At 31.3% G+C, this 24,413-nt stretch overlaps 2 protein-coding genes across 2 annotated transcripts; one reads left to right on the forward strand and one right to left on the reverse strand.

Annotated features, from left to right (window-relative positions):
• The first annotated feature begins 5,024 nt into the window (after positions 1-5,024).
• LOC114299142 (thioredoxin H-type) lies at positions 5,025-8,999 on the forward strand. The gene is made up of 3 exons (XM_028243813.2): positions 5,025-5,269; positions 8,477-8,599; positions 8,704-8,999. Exons 1-3 carry the CDS (start codon positions 5,183-5,185, stop codon positions 8,839-8,841), a joined length of 348 nt encoding a protein of 115 aa, XP_028099614.1. The 5' UTR covers positions 5,025-5,182; the 3' UTR covers positions 8,842-8,999.
• A 1,234-nt stretch (positions 9,000-10,233) lies between these two features.
• Positions 10,234-17,985, reverse strand: LOC114299141 (beta-galactosidase 3). Its single transcript, XM_082867147.1, has 19 exons — positions 17,282-17,985; positions 17,053-17,148; positions 16,807-16,919; positions 16,606-16,672; positions 16,309-16,401; positions 15,959-16,102; positions 14,817-14,905; positions 14,622-14,727; positions 14,419-14,506; positions 14,098-14,216; positions 13,860-14,024; positions 13,535-13,713; positions 13,310-13,419; positions 13,111-13,220; positions 11,900-12,010; positions 11,703-11,816; positions 11,404-11,606; positions 10,985-11,321; positions 10,234-10,882 (listed from the first exon to the last, which is right to left on the reverse strand). The coding sequence occupies exons 1-19, from the start codon at positions 17,438-17,440 to the stop codon at positions 10,733-10,735; spliced, it is 2,553 nt and encodes an 850-aa protein (XP_082723273.1). The 5' UTR covers positions 17,441-17,985; the 3' UTR covers positions 10,234-10,732.
• Positions 17,986-24,413: the final 6,428 nt, after the last annotated feature.

Genomic DNA, 24,413 nt, shown 5'->3' on the forward strand with positions numbered 1-24,413 from the left:
ATTGCTCATAAGGAGTGATCTCAAATACCCCTCCCAAAAATCGACCCCGATTCCTCAGCTGGGGAACGGACAGCTTCCTCCACCAGGCCAACAACCCTGGTGGATATCACCTCCTGATGTGATGCTTTAATTTTTTTATTTTTATTTTCTTTTACTATCAACTCATTAAAATTAACTTTCGAACTCGTTTCTCGAACTCTCTACCATTATTGATCTTTCCGAAATTGAATCAACAGGAGTTGCTCGGAGTGCTTTCTATGGGTCCTACATAAATAAATAAAATTTGTAAAAAATCAAAAAGAAAGAAAAAGAATTTGTTTCACTGTTCATGATTTGCTAGCATTGTCACTCTAAAACCAAAAACTGAAAAATTGTCAATCTTTAAGCAGACCCAAAAAATAATCAGCTTCTTTGATTTCCTAACTCACGATTGACTTTTTTTAAAAATTAATTTTTTATTTTTTTATATATTTTTATTTTTATTAAATTTTTTAAATATTTTAAGTAATTTTTTAATTTTTAAATACACTTAACATAAATATACTTAAACAATATAATATTCGTGAAAAAATCTTTAAAGATTTTACTAAATACCAAAAATATAAAATAAAAAAAAATTCAATATATTTTTCGTATTCTTATGTGTTTATTACTTTTTAAAAATATTTTTTTACAAATATTTTACTTTTTATATACATTTAGGTATGATTTATCTAAAAAGGTAAAAAAAATTACTTAAAATTTTAAAAATATTCACTAAAAATTAAAAAAAAAATTATGAAAAATAAAAAATTCAATTTTTAAAAATATAAATTCAGAAAATTAAAACCGAACCCACGATTTAGTCCACCACCTCTTCCCAAATTAGTCGAGGCCTTCGAACACCATTCGATTTCGAGATAACCACACAGTCCACAAGACTGCAAAGAACAGAGACTCCCACAGATTCTTTTGTACATTTTTAAACTAAAACCACCATGCCGAAAAAGTTACCAAATTTGAGGGAGAAACCCACAAAAATCCCCACCATTGAACGATGACACACTAGATTTTCCAAACCTTGTTGCATAATAAAAGGAGATGATCTGAAGACTCCAGCGCATTCTTGCAAAACACGCACTGCATTATACTAATTTGTTTCATTTATTTTGAAAGTTTTTGGGTTAGATCATCACTAAAATAAAATAAAATAAAAAATTTAGAATAAGGATTTGTTTGTTTTGTAGTAAAATATTTTACTTCGTAAAAATTAACCCAAATTTTTAATTTTATTTTCGGGTATTTGATTAGCACTGACAATATTTTCCATAACAAAAATCTTAATAAAGAATTAATTATGGAGGAACTTTTAAAAGGAAAATGATCACCACAAAAAATTAAGGTTTTAGAGACCAAAATTTAAGGACAAAATTATTTTTTAGGGACCAAATATTTTTATTGTAAAAAGTGTCGTTATTATATTTTTAGCAACGAAAATTAGATGTTAGTGATGAATTATTGTCCTTTTAGAACCAAATTTTTTGTCTCAAAAAATAAATCATTTTGAAATCAAATTATTTTGTCCTTAAAAGTCTATTTATTAATGACATTTGTAAAATTTTGTCGCTAAAAACCTTGTTTTTGACTTTTCGAGATGACATTTTAGTGACTATCCTCATGACGATAGAAATTGGTTCCTAAATGTCTTTTGCAACAAAATTTTCATTTTTAGAGACCAAAACATTTTGTTTTTAAAACTCTTATATGTTGTAGTAGATATTACATAATTTTTATGTAAAATTCAACATAAATGATGTGGCATTATCATTCTTACAATTATAAATTATATTAATGAGAATTTTAGGTTTCAATAATTGGATATAAAATGTGACATATCATTATATATAATTCTTCTATATATATTTATGTTTGTACATCATTATTAAAGAATAAAATAATTCCATAATTTCAATCAATTGCTCAACTATAATATATCTATATGTATAGGTATATATGTAGAGAGAGAACGTTCAATTTGTATGAAAATAATAAAACTTAATTAATATGTATTTTGAATAGTATAACCATGATGAGAAAATAAATAAATAACTTATCAAATTTATATATTTTTTTAGTCTAGTCAAGTAAAGCTTAAGATCTTAAAGTTTTTCAAAAAAAAATTAAAGCAAAAGAGGTTATTCTTTCTTTACTTTTTGCACTTTTTATTATAAGAATAAAAAAGTTATCTCAAATATATTAATTTTATTACCTCATAATTTAACTAAAAAATTAAAAAGTTACTAAAATAATATATTTCCAAAGAGGCCTAAAAACAAAGAAAATCAGGGGGGAAAGGGGAATTTACTGTCCTGTGGATTTTTCACAAAAAAAATTCACATACATGGAAAAGTTTGTAACATTAATTATGAATATATATAAATTTATCATAAATCTATAATTAATTTTAAAATATTACACTGAATTGTATTTTCTCCACACAAAAAAAAAAAAATGTTTGTTTTTGGGTTGATCTCACATTTGGTTGTTTTGTTTATAACTTATTTTTGAGTTTTTATTTATTATAAAAAAAAATAAAAATAGAATAAAAAAGATGATGCGATAGAAATAAATTAATAAACAATTTATCTGGGATGTTTTCAAAAGTGGCTATTAACCTTATAAAAACACATACGAAACGATATACTCTCTCAAATCCATAGACGTTCTCTCAAACTCTAAGGTAGCGTTTAGTTTAATTTTAGAAATTTGATTTGAATATGAAGTTGTGTTTTGAGTTTGTGAATTTTGGAATTATGATTTAAAAAGAGAAAATTTGTTTAGTTATAAGTTTTGAAAAGAGTTTTGAATTGAATTTTAAATTGAGTTTCAAATTTTTGAAATGAGTTTTGAATTAAAAAAAATTATTTGATAATGATTTTCAAAACTTAATTAAAAAACTTATAATTCATAACCAAATACAACTCAAAACTCTATTAAAAATTTTATTCGAAACTCATAACCAAACTCTTTTTATAATGTTTTTTTTATTTTTTAAAAACTACCGTGACAAATTAATTTTTATTTTAATTTTTTTTTTGTTAATTTTAAATAAATGGCCAAATAATAATCTAAGAATTTGGTCTAAAAAAATAATTTCTATATTTAAAAAATATCAAAAACAAATATACTTTTTTTTTTAATTAAACAGGTGCCAATTGCGCACACACAAAACAAAACAAAAAAAAGTGTTCCAGACATCCAGGTAAACCAAAAAATTCAAAAACTCTCTAATTATCAAATATGTTTTCAAATGTAGGATTGGAATCAATTTTTAAAAACTATATCCAAACAACTGGAATCATAGGGTGAAATCATGATTCCAATCCTAAACCAAAACGAACCTAAAACCCTCTTTCTTTTCTCACTAGATTTTTCTCCAAGGAGAGAGGAAGACAGCCTACTTCTCCAATCTCCCTATACTCTCTCTCTTTCAGATCCTCCTCCAAATTTGATATTTGTTTCACCAATTCAGCCATTACTTCCTTACATTCTCCACCATTGAATCCAAAACTTTAAAATTTAGTTTCAGATCTTCTTACAATTCGAAAATCGACGTTGGATAATGCATTTGTTTCACGCTAAGCAATCACCTCAACCTTAATATTCTATCTTGACCAACGAATGTAGAGTCTTCAGATTCTAAGTTAAAGGTTACAGAGCAGTGAAGTTTTAGATGAGTTTGGTGATAACATGAATTTGATTATTTTCTATTTAATTTTTAAAATTTTTAATATGTTAATGTAACAATCATTCAGGTATAGAGATTTGTTTTCCTTCGTTGTGAGGGTCATTTCTCCTCCTCAATGGAGACTTCATCCTTCCTTCTATGGAAGATTTTTTTTATCTCTTTTTGGGATATGTAATGCTATTGTACTAGATTGAACCGATTTTTGGTCAATTTTGCAATGAATTTTTTTTTTTTCACAATCTAAAACAAAAAAAAAAACGAAAGACGTGTCCTTTAACGTTGATCAAAAGGAATTCAACGAATTTTTCTATGCAACGGCTATAATTATAAGAGATGGAACTATAAACATGAGGACGCTCGCTCTGTAGCATTTCTCAATTATTCATGCCATGCGTACAATTACACAGCTGTCCAATGAGAATCTCCGTCCAACCAATATTTTCCAAATTAAAATATTCAAAATGTAACAACAGTAATCGTAAAATTTATTCATTAAAAAAAATTATAATTCTGTACGTACTTGTAAAACAAAATTTAAATCAAGTATAAATTATAAATATATTCTCCTAAATTTGTTTAAAATATAATTTTATGATTAATGTTTGAGACCCCTAAAAATGGGTTCCCAATTGATGTAAATCACATGTTTGTATTTTTGGTTTTTTTTTTTTCTCTCACACAATTGCGTAGGGTCATGAAGGTTGTGTTTTGTAGGAGTCTGTATCAAAATTGTAATTTTATTTTCTGTAATTTTAAAAATTATATTTTGTCTTTTAAATTTTTTAATTTTATAATAAATAAATTAATAACTTTTAATAATATCAAAATTTTATTTTAATTAATAATTTAAATAATTTCACCATTGGATTAAAGAATAGTTAAAAATTTTATTTTTTTAATTAATTCTATTAAATAAAAAATTTAATATTTTTTTTTTAAGATCCTGTCACCATCTTTGCCTATATATAGGGTTGTTTTAGAAAGTTAGTTAAAATATAATTTTTTTAGTTTTTTTTTTAAAACATATAAAAAAATAAAAAAAAATAATGTAATATGAAATAGATTAAGGCTTGGTTTGGGAAGTGGATTGGCTTTTTGACTTTTTTTTTTTTTTGGCTATTTTAGCTTAGGCTAAAAAACTTAGTTTGGGAAGGACTTTTTGACTTTTTTAACTTTGATGTGATATTTTATTTTTTGTTACTAAAATAACTTATTTTGTCTTTTGTGACTAAAATAGCCAAAAAAAAACCCAAAACCTAAGTTGCTAAACAGAGGCTAAAATTAATTTTTAACTTTTAGTCATCTTCCAAAAAGGGTTAATAATAAAGAGAGAAAGGGAATCAAATGAAATAAATAAGGCAGAGGCGTTTCTTGTGTGACAAACTTACAAAAGCTGTTTCGATTTTGGTCGAGAGAGAGAGAAGAAAAAAGAAACAAAGAAAAAAGGAAGCAAAAATGGCAGTGGAGGGACAAGTGATTAGTTGCCACACTGCGGATTCATGGAACGAACAGCTCCAAAAGAACAATGTTTCCAAGAAACTGGTACAGATTTTCTATTACCTTTGTTTTCTCGAGTTCTAAAATATGTTTTTTGTGACATGATTTTTGTTTTGTAAATCAGTTTAGTCGTAATTTGGGTTTTGTTGTTTTTGTGTTTTTTGGAGTTTGATTTGGTTTGGTGTTTTCTGATCTGATTTTTTTTTTTTTTTTTTTGGTTGTAAGTTCTAAAATGTTATTTTTGGATATGATTTGTGTTTTATAAAGCCAGTTTAGTTGTAATTTGGTACTCTAATGAATGGGTTTTATTGTTTTTGTGTTTTGAATAACGGGTTTGATCTGGCATGGTGCTTTCTTATTTTATTTTATCATTTGAGATGTAATATTTGTTCATTGTTCGTAATTTGTTGATTAATATTCTGGTTAGGCATTCCAGATTAATTTGCATTTTTGTTCGTTTTTATTATCTGATAACTTAATTCCAAAACCCTAGTTCTTTTAAACTTTTTCCCCCGAACTTGTTCATGCATTTATGTTTTCAGCTTCAGTGAGTTCTGTAATAAGTTGATTGAAATTCTGTTTTCAAAATTCTACTTGAAGTCCTCATAAAACAATATGGGTTTGAGAAGTAAATTGAAAATCACTTGCTTTTGTGAAATAAGAATTTAGATAACCCGGGTTAACTTGCCATTGGATGTTAATACATCATTCATAGTTATTTGTTTTATGAAATTGTGTTTTCTTTCCAGCTTCAATGTGTTCTATAATAAGTTAATGGAGATTCTGTTTTGAAAACACGATTTCGATGTAAATTCAATTTAAGTGGTGTTTCAAAAAAATCGACTTCAAGCCCTTATAAAATGATATGGATTTGGAAAATAAGGTGCAAATCACGTGGTTATAGGAAATAAGATTTTAAACAACCCAGGTTTTGTAAAAAAAAGGTCCCCAACTCCGAATTGTTGAGATTGAGAATAGTTGCAGTTAAACACAGCATATTCATAGTTATTTGTTTGGGTATTTCATTTGATATTGTAAGCTCCTCCTCATATGCGTCTTGTTTATGTCTGCATTTCTAGTATTATTCAACTTGATATATAATTTAATAAGATCTCTTTCGAAACTTTGCATACCACATATGTTTCTTCATTTCTTGTGATTTATCTTATTTGTTTACTTTTATTTTATATATTTTTTGTGTGGTTAATGGTAACGTGTGCCAAGAGAATGTAGCCTCCCAATGATGGCTGGAACCCAAACCTGAACGAAAGACAGATATCAGACAAAGACTTGACCGGCAGCATCTTTGTGTGCTGTGATTTTTCTGATACCTCTTAAATTTTACTTGTGTCATTTATGTGTGATAACTACTTGTATTCACCAATTTTTTACTGCAACTTGCACAAAAAATGTTTTGTGGTTTTGAATAAGTAGGTCCTGCCCTGCCCTGCCCGGCCCATTTTAGATCAGATGCAGCTATGAAGTGGTCTTTGTTGAGATATAGTGGGTGTTTGGGAAATAGGTTTTTTCATAGGTTTTTTTAGTTGTAGGATATTATTGGAGAAAAAAATTGTTGTGTTTGGAAAGATAGTTGAGTTTTTTTGTAGTTGGATGTGATGTTTGTGAGAGAAAAAGTAAAATGATTATGGGGTTTGATGTGATATTTTGTTTGAATTTGTTTTTTATTTATTTTGTAACCAATTTGTCTTTTAGTGAAAAAAAACAAAAAAACAAAAAGCCTAGTTCCCAAACAATGCCTAGTGTGAATGCTAATATAATTTATTAAGTAGTATAGGAATTTCTTATTAGTATTATGATAATGAACAATTAGAAAAATAACGGATATTGTAAGTTCTGGACTCGATTTCTAGATGCTGGTACATGGCAGCCACAGAGTCCCACCTTAGCTAAATGGAAGATATGGTGTTTAATACTTGGTCAATGGAAATCCAAATTAGAGCCAATATTCATTTGAAAACAGAGAAATACAGGACGTATACAGATCGGATGATCTGTCATGTGTCAGATTATATAGAGTAGAAAAAACAAATTAATTGCTAGTATGAAATACCCAAGAAAATTTGACTGCATGCAGCTGGGTTGTAATCCATATAAGCTTTGGTATTATATGATTTTAGATTTACTTTAGATCCCTGTAATATCTAATTTGGCATCGTTCATAATTAGTTTGTCCATGTCAAGAAAATTGTGTAGACCAGGAAGAAAAGTTATACCATGAAAATGATGGAATGTTGACTGTAGTCAGATACTGGTTCTAAGCAATCGAAACTATTTTCATCTTCTGACCATTTCAGCTTTTCTGTTGTGGTAGTTATTTATGAGTCTTAGTCTTTAAAGCCTTGACAATATTTCTTGCTGGTTTTCCATCTGTTCTATAGAGATTCAACCATGGTTGCTAGAATTGTGTGATTCACAATTCACTTCATAATATTCGATATGAGTTTCAACTCAAATGATTTGAATTGTGCTGTTGAATTTTAAATTGGGTGAATTTGACAATTCATTACAATTCAATTTGCAATTCATTTGAATCTTAAGTTGAGTGAAGCTTACAATTCACTACGATTCAATTTGTGATTCACTATAATTCATTGCGTTTTATTATCATCATTATTTTTGCATGATGATGAAACGTTGTTTGACCTCTCGGTCAAGAAGTAAAAAAAGGGATCAGTTAGTATATTGATATACGTGATATTATATTTATATACATAAATACAATTTAGTTATATTAATATTTATTTCATTTTAAATAGTGTGTATTTTTTGGGAAGACCTAAATTGACATGAGCTAGTATAATAAATAGAAATATGAATCTCCTTAATTTGACTAACCAAATGGCTTTTAATAGAGTCGAATGGAAAAGAATGATTCAGGTAGCCGACCTTATTTAATGGGACTTAAGGCTTAGTTTTGTTTGGTTTATACATACATAAATGATGTATTATGTTAAATATATATAGTGAATCTTATGATTCAGGATTCATTATTTTAGCAAAATGATTCGCCATTCAATTTGCAATTTAACATCAATAGATCCAACTTGAACCAAATTGCTTATCCTAAGAGTAATAAATCCAGTCATTTTATTTACTTTTTGGTTAAAATAAACTTAATTGTCATTTTTTAAATTTCTTTTCAACTCATGGAAAGTAAATTATTTCTCACATAGGAGTCTCTGATCTTGCAGAATTTCCCTTGGCATATATTCATGCCTGTTATTGATGCAGGTGGTTGTTGATTTCACTGCTTCATGGTGTGGACCATGCCGTTTCATTGCACCATTCCTGGCAGAGTTAGCTAAGAAGCTACCCACTGTTACCTTCCTTAAGGTGGATGTGGACGAGCTTGAGGTAAAAATGAAATCAATGAGATTGGAACAGTTTGTTTTTTCTTTCGCTCTAAACTAACCTCAATGTTGTTAATGAACGTTTGTGGCTAATCTTCTTTGTTGCAGTCGGTTGCTAAAGATTGGGCTGTGGAAGCAATGCCAACTTTTATGTTCCTGAAAGAAGGGAAGCTTGTGGACAAGGTTGTGGGAGCGAAGAAAGACGAGCTGCAGCAGACTATTGCCAAGCACATGAATACGGCTTAAAAATCCTATTACTAATAATTTCTCATTTTGCCTTTTGAGGAAGCTCTGGACCTATTATATGCTATTGTTAATTACGCTTTGTTTTGCATTTAAATACAGACTGGTACTGGATGTTGCAAGTTCTTATTCTATAATATGATTAATATCGTGTGATTTTATTGGTGTTTTATTCTTTATAGAAGTGTTACCTCATGTTGAAAGGATAATGCTTTTGGATGTAATATGATTTGGAACTCACACGACATAGGATGCTTGCAGAAAGAATTATAGACCTTGGGAAAGTGGGTTGTTTTCTTGAGAGTCTCTGGGTGATGCCTGAGCCAAGATGGATTGACTGGCTTATGTAAGACTGTAAATGAGACAAGTCGAGTTGAGCTAAGTAATAAGTTTAAACTTGTCTTGAAAACTTTACAAGTTTCATAATGTGTTCAAGTTTAGCTGGTTTACAATAATGAGTTAGTCTTGAACAAATTTTTAGCAAACAAAAAGATGAATCTAGAATGAGTAGTTTGATATTTTAATGTAGATAAGATTTTTGAGTCAAGAAATAGATTGCTTAAGCTTGACTTGAAAAGTCAACGTGTTTTAAAATGTATTCAAGTTTTGTGTGGTTACATATGGCCGATTTCTGAATTGAATTTTAATGATTTGTATAGCTTGGTTCATTTGATAGTCTGACTAACATTTTTCATTACTGCCTCAGCAGTTTGCATACTTGTTCCAAAGAAATTAATAGAACCACAACTCAGAAACATATCAATGTGTTTGGTTTGAGTTTTTTGGATTAAGTTTTTTAAAAATTGAGTTTTTTAATTTTCGTATTTTTTTTGTTTTCAGTGAATATTTTTAAAATTTTAAACATTTTTTTTACTTTTTTAGATGCACCTTACTTAGATGTATCTAAAAAGTAAAAAATTTGTGAAAAAATATTTTAAAAAATTAATAAATACATAAAAATACAAAAAATATACTGAGTTCTTGTATTTTTTTTTATATTTTTGGTATTTAGTGAATTTTTAAAAGATTTTTTTTACAATTTTTTCACTTTTTAGGTGTATTTATATTAGGTGTGTCTAAAAAATAAAAAAAAATTGCTTAAAAAATTTAAAAAATTCAGTAAAAACAAAAAAATAAGAAAAATAAGAAAGTAGAATTTTCTGAAAAGTGTTTTTTGAAAAATGAAAACAAACAAACTTCTGCTTTTCAGTAACTCTACCCAAACTCAAAAATGCTGGTGCAAGATCTGTGATGAATATAAAATTTAGAAGAAAAAAAAAAAGATTGACAAAATTTCACTGTGTTCATTTTTATCAAAACAGTTAAATCTCACTGTTTACAACACTGAAATTTTCAATAAATAGCTCAAAATTAAAAAAAAATTGGAAGGCCATATGTAAAAATTGAATACCTAATTTCAAATTCATGAGAGCTGCACACAAGAAAAGAAAGGTCATACTAGGAACCGCTCCTAACATGAACCAAATTGGGGTTTTCTTTCCCCCCAAATTAACAAACAAACAAACTAATAAATCACACTGTTCAACAACAGAAACCACATCTTCACCCGATTGTCCATTTCTGGTTAAAAGGGTGGGGACCGGGCTCAAAATCCATCATGGGGGGCCCACAATCCCTAAATCTACAAACTCATCTAAAAATCACTACTTTACAGAGGCTAAATTTAGCCCCCCCTTAAATTAAAAGACTTGACTTACCTCTAGCACCATTCTCTCCAACCTATCTAGTAAAGCTTTCCCTGTACCTTACCCTTTATTCACTTTTCTTTACCCGTTATTTACTTTTCTTGCATTTTTTTTCTTTTTCTTTTGAGGGTATGTATTGTTAATTCGCTAGATGCAATATTTAAGCATCCCTATCCACCTTTACCTAATCAACCCCTTGAATTGGCTTGAACGGTTGTAGAAGTTGTAGGGGAACAAACAGCTTCAACAGTTAATCGCTTCAACACATTAGGACATGGGTCTTGCCCAAAGTTAGTGTTTGATATGGCCACCGAGCATCTCTGCTGCCCAACACATTTCTGTGAAATATAACAAGAAATAAAAATAAATAAAATAAACCAACACATAAAGGTAATATGTATTTGTGAAGTTATTAAGGCACAGAAAAGCACAATGGGTACCTTCTCTAGGATGGAATATGAGGTAGAAGCATGGCAAGTTCCTTGCTGGAAACTCCCACAAGTGCCCAAGGGCGTTCCAAAGCTTGCAAATTTAATGGAAGAAATGAACTGGCCCGGACCACAATGCAAGTGAACTTTCGGTTTGTGAAACTCTTGAGTCTTTCCATAGCTTTCAATGTGCCAATTCTTGATCATAGGGTGATACTCAGGGATATCGGCACAAACAGTGGTCACCAATCTCTTCACCAGAGAAATTTTTGTGGGATCCCCTCCAAGTTCCTCAAAAAGTACCAACAGATTCTGCGTGGGCTTTAACCAAGACCGTGGCACATGGTACCTGAAAGCGTGATTTTGTTTGTTACTCTAATATTAAATGATTCTATGGTAGTGCATTAGAGAATTTTTATATGAGGATTTACCATCGTTGAGTTGGTTCGCCACAGCCAAGCTGACATTTTGGAGGTTTAAACACCCCCGAATAACTACATCCATTGCAATTACCATTAGCATATGCAGTCCAATATCTTCCAATACTCTGACCATTAATCCATACTTGACCTTTCCCCATACTCCTCATATCCAAAGCCAGTGGTTTATCTCCATCAGGAGCATTGAAATAAGCCTAGAGAAAGTGTCAAGATTAAGATTAAATTCATAATGCCAATTATTCATTTTCATCTTTCTTGCAATTTATTTTTTACTTTCATATTCTTTGTACCTTATGCCATGTTAATGGTTGCTGTTTTTGTGCGATCAAAGAACCTTGCATCCAGTCAACAGAGGAAATACCATTAGGAGAGACAAAATTCATGGCCTCTCCTTTTAGCCCAACCTGTTTGAAGAAGCATCCATGAGGCAAAATTTCTTTGAATAACCACAATGCCATTGATAAATAGGGAGGTAAGAATTCACAACCTGGTAGGTCCATTTTGCCGAGGACAAGTCCCATTTTCCCTGGTCCAGACCGTGCAGTGCAACTGGACCTAAGACTCCTGTGCTCCATGACTCAAAATGTCCTCCAACATTCTTCAACAACAAATAACAATATTATGTTAAAAAAGAAAATAATCTAATGACTAATTTTTTTTTTTCTTTGATGCATTGATTACTTGAATAATGTATTCATTAGCTACAAGTGCATTCCTCGAGTAACATTTATATGTGGTTCATACCAGATACAAAATTGGTAATCACTGAAGTGCATCAAGTCCACAATCATATTTTAGTGATACACCGATAGTCCACAGACTTGCATAATTCAGTCAATACATTAGAGTAACCTAAAAATAATCTTGTTATGGGTTAAACCCATCTTAAGGGTGGCCTTTGAACCTCAAGTTTACTTTCCTGGGGTGAGCCCAAAGGGCCCTGCCTATGATGAGTTCTCAATATCAAAAAAAAAAAAAAAGAGGAGGTCATTTAGCCTTCTCTCATTTCTCTTGGTCAGTTTACCAAATATGACATCAAAGCTAATGTTCAAACCTATGTTACCTAGAACGTGGATCGTTCCGGTACACAGAACGGGAACGGGAACGGGAACGTGGTATGCCACATACTCTAAAATGTGATACGATAGGAGTAGACTTGTATATATTACACTTAAGAATTTAAAGTACTTTTAGAGTAATTTTCTTTTAACAATTAAGTATCCAATAAAAAAATTTCTTCTTCTTTCATATAACAAATCATTCCTATGAAAATTATAACTCATTTTTAACTTTTTATCTTGTCAAAATTTAACTCACCCTAGATTTTAATTCATATATATATATATATATATATTTCTCTTAAGTTAACATTTAAAGAAATATATTGGAAAAAAATTTGGAGATGACTTCGGATCACTAAATTTATCGTTTTGGAACGAAAGTATACTATGTTTTGGAGCATGCGTACCAATACATAATTCGCTAGGATATTAGCGTTTTCTAGTAACATAGGTTCAACCGATTTAACTAAGAGCCTTGTGTGCAAACAAAAGTGTTTTCATTTTGAATGGACAGCCACACAGATCCATCATTTTTCACAATAAAGTACCAATGAACCAGTTTAGGAAAAAAAATATTTCTTCACTTGTTTCTGATGTTACCAGAGATAATTAGGATATGGAAGGAGGGAGTACTAACTGGCAATCCAACAGCTACACTGAGCAGTGCAATTCTGTTTGTTCCAGCACGCAAGTTCACCTTTCTTGTAAATAAGAATCTCCTTTTCTCTCTTGTCCCAAATGCAGAGCCTACAAGACAAAGATCATTGCACCACAAATCAGCTAGAAGGGATGGCACAACACTAGACGGTCTTACAAGAAGTTATTTGGCATTGTACCTGAAAGTTGTCCATTTATGAACACATGCAAAGCATGACCTGTTGACTGCACCATGAGAGTAGGCCATTCACCACCGTGCAGGAAGGATTCAGATGAACCAATATCAACACTGTGAACAAATTGATATGGGGATTAAAATCGAAACATGAAACCATTACATTCAATGCTCAAAAGTCCAATACATGTACATTATACAAATTATCAACTTTGGACGTCAATCTCACCTAGTTATGTACCAAAGATAATCACTAGTATCCCTTGTAACATTTATCTGCTCCATGAGACCGAATGAAGTGAATGCTGAGCTGTCATCCAAAGAAGATACATCTTCATTGTAAGTCTCCCACGAGAACATCTTAGCATTGCTGGGCAGCATTTCCATGTGTGATGTTTGAACTCCAACCTGTTATGGAAATGCAAGGGATCAATTTCATCTCCGGTAGTTTAAATATGTAGCATGATAAGAATTAGGATTAAAATGGACTTTCAATTCCATAAAAGTTTGAACACGTGGTAACAAAATCAACGAATTTGTAAAGATCAACATACTTTGGCTGTGTTGAAAACTACATTCCTACAATCAGGAAGGATGCTGATGGACCAAGGAGGCAAATTATAGTGCATGTTATTGAACATCACTCTTGCAGCAGAATTTGTGTCGTAGTTTGAGAGAAAAGCTGCACAATTTCCTGCTTCTGAAGAATATACATGAGCCTGGAAAGTGCAAGACATTTGGTGAAAAAGTGAGAAATATGAAATGGCATAAGCAACAGAGGGTCTCGAATACCTGTTGAAGGCCTCCTAGAGAAGTGGCAATTGGATCTGCTGAAACTAAAGCTCGCTCACATAGCTTGATAGACCTATGAAGCTCCTTTAAATGACCATATTTTGGTTGCCGGATCAAACCTATCCAGTTAATGGAATGAAGCAGTTAGCTGTATCCAAAGCTTAGGCACATGATTTAGCGATCAGTGACAAGCAAATTTATCAAGCATTATCACTTGACACTCTTTTTAAGCTTTAAAACACACCCCCCCCCCCCCCCCCCCCCCCCCCCCCCAAAAAAAAAAAAAAAAGACATTAAAAGTGTTTTTTATTTTTATTTTACCATATTCATCAAGTGGAGCATCATAGTCATAGCTGGTTGTTATGAAAGGGCCACCAGCAGAGCGTCCGAAATTGGTTCCTCCATGGTACTATTTCACATAATGAACACAAGAACTTAGTTTTACTAAAAATAACTTGAGATGGTAGAATTTTTTTTATTACCATAAAAGAGTGAATTCATGAACATTGAGTAAGAAAACCAACCATGTAGTAATTAACAAATGATCCTCCCTTTTGAATGAATTTGGCAACTGCAAAGGCCAAATCCTGAACTGGCCTCTGGCGAATTGTGCCTCCAAACTCCGTAAACCTTCACAATTTTGAGTTAAAAACAGAGTTAAAAGCGCTATTTTTTTCTTGCTGAAATTTTGAGACCAAACAAAAATGCAAATTTAATACCAGCCACTCCAAGCCTCTGTCCATATTGTAGGTTTGTAAGGTCTATTTGGAGAGAAAGCGTCACAGTAGAAGCCATTGCATGTGTTTATCTGTTAGCAATACCCACCAAAAGGATTTTTAAGATGATTTCATCACACAAATATATAATGATATACATAACAAGCATTATTTAAGATTTTATGTCTGCCAAACTAAGATTTTATATTAACTACTTCCTTTTTTTTCCTTTCTACTTTTTTTTTTTTTTTTGAGTTCTTGCACCTTACTAAACAGGTGAATATGTCACATTTGCAGGCAAGGTTTGACCAGCCTTGTGAAGTTAAGATGATTTGCTATTTTTACATATACATACAAATTTTAAGACAACTATGCTACATAACTAAGGTTGAGTTTGGATTATGGATTTGGGTAGGAATTTGAAAAGGAAAGGAAAAAGATGAGAGAAATGTGAATGAAATATAAGCTAAATTTTTTCTCCATTTCCCTCGCCTTGTCCTTTTCTTTTCCAAATTCCTAATCAAATCCATGATCCAAACACATCCTAAATTTAAAGTTCTCAAGTGCAGCAGGTAAAAATTGATGACAATGCAAAAGAACTGGCATGCAGGCCCCATTTTTTTATACGTAAAACAATTTACTAGGGAAAATAAATTTATGCAAAACATTTTACAAGAAAAAATAAAATTTTCACTCATTTTCTGATATTTGGATGGAGTCCTGTAATTTCAACTACTTAGCGCAAAACAGTACAGATACAAGATAATACAAATATGAACATCACCATCACATGGAATAATAGACACTCCATGTACACGTTGAATTGTAGGTGAAACTATTTCATGCATCACAACAAGGTATAATGTTGCAAACTATCACAACATCAATTACTCAGCCACGTGGAGAAGTTTAACTTAAAGGAATTTCGTTTTGTAAGTCGTTTTACGGCTATAACTGTAAAATAATTTACACAAAAATTATTTTAGCGAGTTTTTGTGCTGCCAAACACTGAAAAATGCAAAACATATTTTTGCTAAAAATATTTTACAACGGAGCCACAATGTAAAACTTGTTGATAAAAAGAAGATTATATATGATGCAAACCAAACTAGATCTGGCAGTTAAAGAATCAAAGGACTGCTCACCACAGGATCTGGGGCATCTTCTTCTTTGCACATCACCCACGGGACCCCAGTTCCCAAACTGACCGCCATATTTGCGGCCCATGTCATGTATTCATGGCCAGCAGCTCCAAGTGCCTTGCTTTGCGTCCCATACTCATTCTCAATCTGCACACAACCAAACAAAACCAACTTGCCTCATCATTGTGGACTAATTTATTTCAGTGTAATTTATTCATTCAGGCAGAGTAAATTATCATGAATTAGCACAACGCTCAAGATATAGCATCTGCAGAAACATTAAAACTCAAAATTGTCTAATTAGGCTCAAAATTAGACATGCCAAATACCCAGAGGGCCATAGCTTATAATACCTGAGAGAGAATGATGGGGCCACCCTGGGACTCAAATAGATTTTCACTCTTCATCAAATTCACAATCTTTTCAGTGAAACCGCGCATAGCCGTCTGCAGCACCATATAATCAATTAATAATCTCATAAACAGATTAGTACTACAAAAACCAAGTTTTTATTTCTTTTTTTAACAATATATTTTTAAATGCCAAACAGTGTGTTTCTAGTGTTCAATTAATCATAATTTTTTAGCAATTTATCGTTTGGAACATTTTTTTGAGAGACAATTAATGGGTGGTGGGTAGGGAATTGAGACCTTGAATGGCTCATTGTCTGTCCTGAAACTTATGCCTGGAACATACTTCAGCCAAACAGGAAATCCACTGCACAAGAAGAAATACAAATTAAAGCAAAACCCACACAGATCAAACCTGTAAGTGAAGAACCCTCAATTTGCTAAACAAGAGAGAGAGAGAGAGAGAGAGAGAGAGAGGGGAAAAGCAGAAATGCTGGGTACCCAAAGTTCCATTCAGCACAAACATAAGGTCCAATGCGAAGATGAGCATAGAGCCCTGCTTTCTTGATTGTCTTTATGAACCTAACTAGGTCATATCTCCCTTCAAAATTGTACTGAAACCCACACACAAAAAACAGTAAAACAAGATAAAATTAAGAAAACCCCATAAAAACAGAGTAAAGAACAGAACAAAACAGAACACAGACTTAAATTATGAAGTAAAAAAACTAGAAGAAAGTAAAGTACATTGCCAGGAGAAGGCTCATGAACATTCCAGAAAACGTATGTCTCAATCACATCCAGACCCCCTGCTTTAGCCTTCTGTATGAGATCTTCCCACATCTAAACACAGAACCCAAAACAAAATCAGAAACAACCCATAAAGGAAAGATCATACCGACTGTGTTTGTGAGTTTTCTCGAGAAAATTCGAGTGAGAAAATTAATATTAACGAAATCAGAAAGGTTTGAAGTACTTCAGGGGTGCTTCTTGGGTAATGTATGGATCCAGAAATGAGGATTCTTCTTTGCCCATTGATCACAATTGCTTTTCTATCGTATGTGACGCTACTCTGGACAAGCTGAGAACCCAGAAAAAATGCGAAGCAGAACACGAAAACCCATTTGAATTCCATGATTCTCTCTCTGAATTTCACTCCTTTCCTTGGTTTGTATAAAGATCGTTCAATTCTCTTCTGTTTCTGGGTAGAGAGAAAATTGAAGCTCAGAGAGAGGGAGAGAGAGAGAGAGGTTGTGATTGTGGTCTAGTGGGACTGAAAGTGCAGAGCAAAGAGAACCATTCTCTCTGTATGTAGGCTCTCTGAGACCAAGAACTTTACTAGCAATATATATATATATATATATGATTATGATTAAGGGTGTGTGGTTATACAGAGCTTTCAATCACAGATGTCGAGGGAGAGGATCATAACTGCGTGACTGAGATGAGCTCAATACCCCCAAAAAAGAGAAGTTATGGTTGGTTCATCACAACAACGTTGTGCTCTATATATGTATTGTGATGAGTGAAAAAATAAAACTTATTAGTTTGTATTAAATAATTAAAAAATATAATAATTTATGATTAATTAAAAATAAAGTCGTATTTAAACTAATCAATAATTTTTTTAAAAAGAGAGGTTAAAATGGAGAAAAAAAATGAGCTGACAAAAGAATCGAACAGCATCAAAATTTTAGGAGAGTGATTAATGAGATCAATGTTCGGTGAGTGTGTTGCACGCGGATATAATAGTACTATAAATATGCAGTGATTTCAGTGTCATTATCACCATGTAGATCTATCATGTGCATGAGCTCATCTAAAAACCAGCAAAGCTTCACATTTGAACACTGTATCTGTAATAGTGATCTTTTAGAATTAAATGCAATACAGGTCTCTTTTAGGAAGTACCTTTATAGTCACTTTTTAGATTTTAATTTATTTTAAATTATATTATCTCTCATATTTTTTAAATATTTTTTTTTTAAATTTAAAAATTTAACTTTTAATCATTTTTTCAAAATATCCTATAGTAAAACTATTCAATATGTTTAGTTTTAGTTTTAGTTTTTTGAATTTATTTATTTTTTAAATTGAATTTTTTATTTTTAGTGAATATTCTTTAAATTTTAATCATTTTTTTTACTTTTTTAGATGCATCTTACTTAGATGTATCTAAATAATAAATATTTTAAAAAATATATATTTTAAAAAATTAATAAATATATAAAAATATGAAAAATGTATTGAATTTTCGTATTTTTTTTTATATTTTTAGTGAATTTTTTTTCACAAATATTATACTTTTAAAATATATTTATGTTAGGTGTATCTAAAAATTAAAAAAAATCTTAAAATATTAAAAAATCAGTGAAAACAAAAAAAATACGAAAAACAAAAAAGTATAATTTTCTAAAAAGTAAATTCTAAAACCAAACAAAATGATTATGATTGTTAGATGATTTAATTTTTTTATGTATGATATTTATGAAAAAAAATTAAAACATAAATAATTTAGATTATCAAAATGAGATCTGTAACAAATCATACAGACTTGTTAAGTTTTTTTCAAATTCATATTAAACTTGAAAGAAATCTATCAAGATTTATAAGCTTTGAAAAATTAGAACCTTTTGCAATAAGAGTATTTTAGTATGTTGTTGGTGAATTTTAATCAACCAATTAAGGCTGTGTTTGGTTGAAAAATTTGATGAGGAATTTGAGAAAAGAAATGAAAAAAGTAAGTGAAATGTAAATAAAATATATATAAATTTCATCTAATTTTACACAGTTCTTTTCTTTCCCTTTCTAAATTCCTTCTCAAATCTTCTAACCAAACACAGCATAAGTCTATCTCTAAGATAAATTTGAGGGTTGCTTGTTAATTTTCTTGTAACAATTCGATATACCTATTTTGTAAGTTTATATATCAAAATTATTTATGCAAATATATAATTATAATTATCAAATCAATGTAATATTTTTAAGGATTAATTACCTAAAAGTCCTATCTCTATATTTGGTGGTAACTTAGGTCCTGTCAAAAAGTTTTTGAACCAATAAGTCTCATTTATAGGTAAAAAGACGTTTTACCCTTTAATCCCAAAACTGAGAATGTTCTCAATTTATAATTATCAAAACTAAGAAATTTCTATTTTTTTTTTCTAGTGTGAACTAAGAATATTATCAAAACTATCAAAACTAAGAAATTTATAATTATCAATTTTGAGAAATTTCTCAATTTTTTTCATGATTAAAATCGAGAATATTATCATTTATATATCCAGTGAGTCATTGGCCCCGTTTGGTGTAACTGTTAAAACAGCTTATAGATTATAGCTTAACAGATTATCGATTATGACTTTAATCAGAAGTTGTTAATCTGTTTGGTGTAACTGTTGGATTATAGATTTAATTTGCTGAGTAGCGTTTGTTAAATAAGCTGTGAAATAACTTTTTTAATTAATTTTTATTTTTTGTTTGTCTACATTTCTCATAAAAAATAATAATAATAATCTATAGTCCATTTGAGTCTTTTTCTATTTTAAAAAAAATAAAAAATAAAAAAAATTTAAGAGTATAACCATAAATTAACATGTCCACAGCAGAAGCTGATAATCAGAAGCAAGGAGTAAGCAGCTTCTCAGAATCAGCTTTTTTGAATTAAAATAAGCTGTTTGAAATAAGTTTAACCAAACAGTCCAAAATAACTTTTTCAAAGCTAAAAGCCATAAGTTGACTCTGAAAAGCTGAAACAAACACCCCCATTGTTCTTCAACCTAGAACCAGAAAGCTTTGCCAATACTTATCATTTATATATACATATACAACTAGTTGTCACTACAACTGGAGGAAAAAAACAAGCAGTGTCATCAACTTTTCCAACCAGCCATGTTACGAGCAGCATGTCCTGAGGCTAACACAATAAGGATGAAGATTGGAAAGGGACAAGACGGAAGACGTCGGACGATGGAGAAGACGTCGGACGATGGAGAAGAGGGACGGCAGAGAGGAAGAAGAAGATGGAGACGGAGAGGGAGATAGCCAACGCCAGACAGTGGAGTAGAGGGACGACGGAGAAGAGCTCTACAGCTGGTAGATCTGGAAAAACCTTGAGCGGGATTTCTAATTTTTTTTTTTTTTTTACACTGTGCGTGAAACACACGCACTACATAGAGACAGCTTGCCTGGAGTTTGTTGGAATGGTAAATTGGTCTATTAAAAATTAATGGGACTTGAAGGAATAAATAATTTTATTTAAGACTTAATGGATTATAAATTTACAAAATGAGACTTGTAGGTAAATGGTCCTATTTTTAATGATCAATTTACTCATAAAAAAATTATAAAATAAACTAATTAAATTATCAAAATAAAACTTATAATGAATTCACCGCTAGTCAAAACTTACTGCATTTAATTTCTTCGCACTTAGTGCAATCTCAAACAACTGCAATAATGATTGTAATTGTTATATAACAGTAATTACATTGCGCAATTACTATATGGGTGTGTTTGGTAACGTTTACGTTTTCAGTTTATATTTACAAAAATTTTATAAACTGGTTTTTGTTTATTTTTTGTTTACTTTTAGAAAAACATAAACTGCAAACGCGTTTGGTAATTGACAAATATTTAAAAAAATTTAAAAATATAAAAAAAGTAAGAAATAGCAAGTGGTGGCAAGTGGCGGCAAGTGGCGGCGGAAGACGGCGGTGGAAAATGATAACGGTGGGTGGTGGGTAGCTAGTGGTGGTAGGTGGGTGGTGGTGGTGGTGGTGGTGGTGGTGGTAGATGGGTGGGTGGGTAGGTAACGGTGGCAGGTGGTGGGTGGTGGCGGTAGTGGTGGCGGGTGGCAGGTGGGTGGCGGATGGCGGGTGGTGGTGGCTGGTGGTGGTGGTGGGTGGGTGACGGTGATGGGTGGTAGTGAGTGGGTGGTTGTTGCGGGTGGTGGGTGGTGGTGGCAGGTGGGTGGCGAATGGTGATAGGTGGCGGGTGGGTGGGTGACGATGGCGGGTGGGTGGGTGACGATGGCGAGTGATGGGTAGTAGTAAGTGGGTGGTGGTGGTGGCGGCGGGTGGTGGTGGGTGGTGGCGAGTGGTGGTGGTGGTGGTGGTGGGTGGGTGGGTGACGGTGGCGGGTTGTAGGTGGTAGCGAGTGGGTGGTGGTGGTAGTAGTGGTGGGTGGTGGCAAGTGGATGGCGGGTGGGTGGCAGGTGGGTGGTGAGTGGTGGTGGCAAGTAGGTAGCGGGTGGTGGTGGCGGGTGATGGATGGTAGTGGCGGGTGGCAGGTGGCAGGTGGTGGGTGGTAGCAGGTGGATGACAAGTGGGTGGTGGTGGTGGCGAGGGGTGGATGGTGGGTGGTGGTGTGTGGTGGTGGCAGGTGGGTGGTGAGTGGTGGTGGCAGGTGGTGGCAAGTGGTGGGTGGTGGTGGCGAAAGACGGTGGTGGCTAGTGTTAGGTGGTAAAAAAAAAAAAAACTGAAAACTCAAAATGGAAACACATTTTTTGTGTTTTCATTTTTTGGCCAAATTTATAAACTGAGATCACTGATTTATAAATCAAAAATTTTACCAAACAAATTTTTATTTGAGTTTTTAAAATTTTTATAAATATAAACAAAAATCAGAAAACGTAAATGTTACCAAACGACACCTATTAGTCCAAACTTTTTGCGTTTAATAGGCCTCACACTAGCAACTCCACTGAAATGGTTTTTGTTGTTGTTGCCAAGCAATTTCATTCAAAAATATTCTCTGTTGTCTTGCTAAATGCTATCTTTGGATTAAAAATTTAAAGAGTAATTTGTGAAGAGAAAATTGAACGAATATAATTTCTTTTTCTTTTTCTTTCCAAACCATCTCTCAAGTTATTCATCCAAACACAGTCAAATAATTTATTAAAAATAAGATTTTGAAATTTAGTTTCAAGTTTAATAATAACATTTATGTCAACACAGCTCACTTTCAAAGATTTTGATGTCAAATGGTTAGTATGTCCCAAAATGATATTTACATAGTAGAGAAATATTATCAAAGTTTGATATTTTTATACTACAGCATATCAAATTATAGTTTTAACATTGTCATTGGTAATGGATTAATTTTTCACTTGTTAGATGTTGGTAGTTTGGAAATGTTTGTGTGTTTCATATCGTTTTTGTTCTTACTTTCTATTTATTTCTGAAAAAAATTAAAATTGATATGAAAATTTATTTGACAAATTGTTTTTGACAATGTTTTTTTTTTAAAAATACATATGATTTTGAAACATTTTAAATTTTTTTTTAATTTATGAAAACTATTTTAACATAAAAATGAAAATAATATAAAAATTATAAAAGGTATTTTTTGAACTTTTCATTACTTTTATTACTCAACGGAGACATAAAAAACAAAAACAAAAACAAAAATTTTGAAAACAATATCAAATAATGCATTAGTTTAGATTCGAGTTTTAATATCTTATCTTGCCCATATGCGAGACTAACGGGAAGTTACATGTATTGCGAATTTGCGATCCAACATGGATCTAAAGGATCCTCCTTAGGATAGGTTCTCAATTATCAAAAAAGAAAAAAAAAATTATTTCAATAAATAAATAAACACACACAACAATCACTATTTCTCTATTCTAAGAATCTCTCTCATAATGTTAATTATTGTATTTCAATTCTTAAGTGATGCTTCAGTCTTTTTCTTTTCTTTTCTTTTCTTTTCTTTTTTATTTTTTATTTTTTATTTTCCAAATAGAAACAAAAAAAACCTTCTGCCTATAATAGCGTTTTGTTTAAAACTTGATTTTCACCGATTGGAAAAATTGGTCGTGTGATAGAGAGACTGTCAGATAGAGAAGATTTGAGATAAAAAGAAAAGGAAAATGGGAAAATTATACCTATGTGGTGTTATGTTAGGAAAAAAAAATATTAAAAAATAACAAATATTATAAATATCAATAATTATAATTATAATTATAATCGCAATTTTTTTTTATTAATATGTAATAATTTTTTTAAAATGTGCTTTGAAATGATAATTTCCCCTAGAAAAATTAGAAAGAAGCGATAGAAATGAGGTTCATATGATAAGACGGGTGAGATCGTGACGAAGTCGGTGGAAGTGTTGACGGTGGAAGGTGGAAGAAGCTATGTAGCTCGTCATCTCATTATTGGCACCAACTCCGAAAAAAGAACAACGTGGTTTCATTTTAATACAGCTCACTCCCATCACTGACAAGCAACAAACAAGACTGAAATTGTGACACCACACCAGTGCCAAGCCAAGCCTACTACACCTCCACGACAAAAGTTTGGTAACATGTTGGTAAAGTTTGGCGTAACACAAAAAAATTAAAAAATTAATATCTTATTTAAATTATATCATTTTATTTAAATTATATTAGCTTTTTATCACGTCACTTTAAATTCAATTCATATTTTATAAAAAAACCCTTTAAATTGTGTTTAATTTATAGATTTAAGTAGAAATTTAAAAAGTTAAAAAAAATAATATGAAATTTAAATAGAATATAATTATATTATATTTTTATTTTTTTAAATTTCTCCATAAATTAATGAATCAAATATAATGTTATAGATTACAGTTGGTAAAAATACCAAATAAATACATAAAAATATGAATTATAATTGTGATATTTGTAATTTGATTTTTGATACAACAGTTTATTCTCATTGAATAATTATCTTGTCTTTCAAAATTTATGTTGAGAGTATATCCAACTAGAAAAATGCTTTAGAACTCTCAATTGTGAGCTCTAATAGAGTTCTAATCTGTGGGTCCTAATGTGTGATTTGATGTTTTGGCCTTTGTTTTGTGTTTTTTTTTTTTTTAGATTGTCACGTCACTAGTGCTCTTATTAGAGTTCTATTATTAGAGCTCTTAATCACCACTGATCCAACTAATAACAGCGAAGAGGTGGAGGCAAGAGGGTAGGGAAGGGTACAGGTGTAGTGTGGTGGGGAAGGGTGGAAAATTAGATCACTTTGAATGCACGAATTCAAACAAAAATTCACCTTGTCAATCAATTTGTGAAGATTAAATGGTTATTTTATTATTTAATTTTTGTTTAATTTTCAAATGGACATTATCCA

The sequence above is a fragment of the Camellia sinensis genome, chromosome 4, assembly GCF_055761805.1.
Source record: "Camellia sinensis isolate YWXY chromosome 4, ASM5576180v1, whole genome shotgun sequence".
In the NCBI taxonomy this organism is placed as follows: Eukaryota; Viridiplantae; Streptophyta; class Magnoliopsida; order Ericales; family Theaceae; genus Camellia; species Camellia sinensis.

Excerpts from the sequence above, each read along its gene's own strand:
- LOC114299142 (XM_028243813.2), top strand. The coding sequence starts at position 5,183 with ATGGCAGTGGAGGGACAAGTGATTAGTTGCCACACTGCGGATTCATGG. Across the intron at positions 5,270-8,476 it reads ACAATGTTTCCAAGAAACTG|GTGGTTGTTGATTTCACTGC; the intron begins GTACAGATTTTC and ends TTATTGATGCAG. Across the intron at positions 8,600-8,703 it reads TGGATGTGGACGAGCTTGAG|TCGGTTGCTAAAGATTGGGC; the intron begins GTAAAAATGAAA and ends TCTTTGTTGCAG.
- LOC114299141 (XM_082867147.1), bottom strand. The coding sequence starts at position 17,440 with ATGGAATTCAAATGGGTTTTCGTGTTCTGCTTCGCATTTTTTCTGGGT. Across the intron at positions 16,103-16,308 it reads GCCCCATCATTCTCTCTCAG|ATTGAGAATGAGTATGGGAC; the intron begins GTATTATAAGCT and ends GGTTGTGTGCAG. Across the intron at positions 14,728-14,816 it reads ACAGAGGCTTGGAGTGGCTG|GTTTACGGAGTTTGGAGGCA; the intron begins GTATTAAATTTG and ends AAAATTGTGAAG.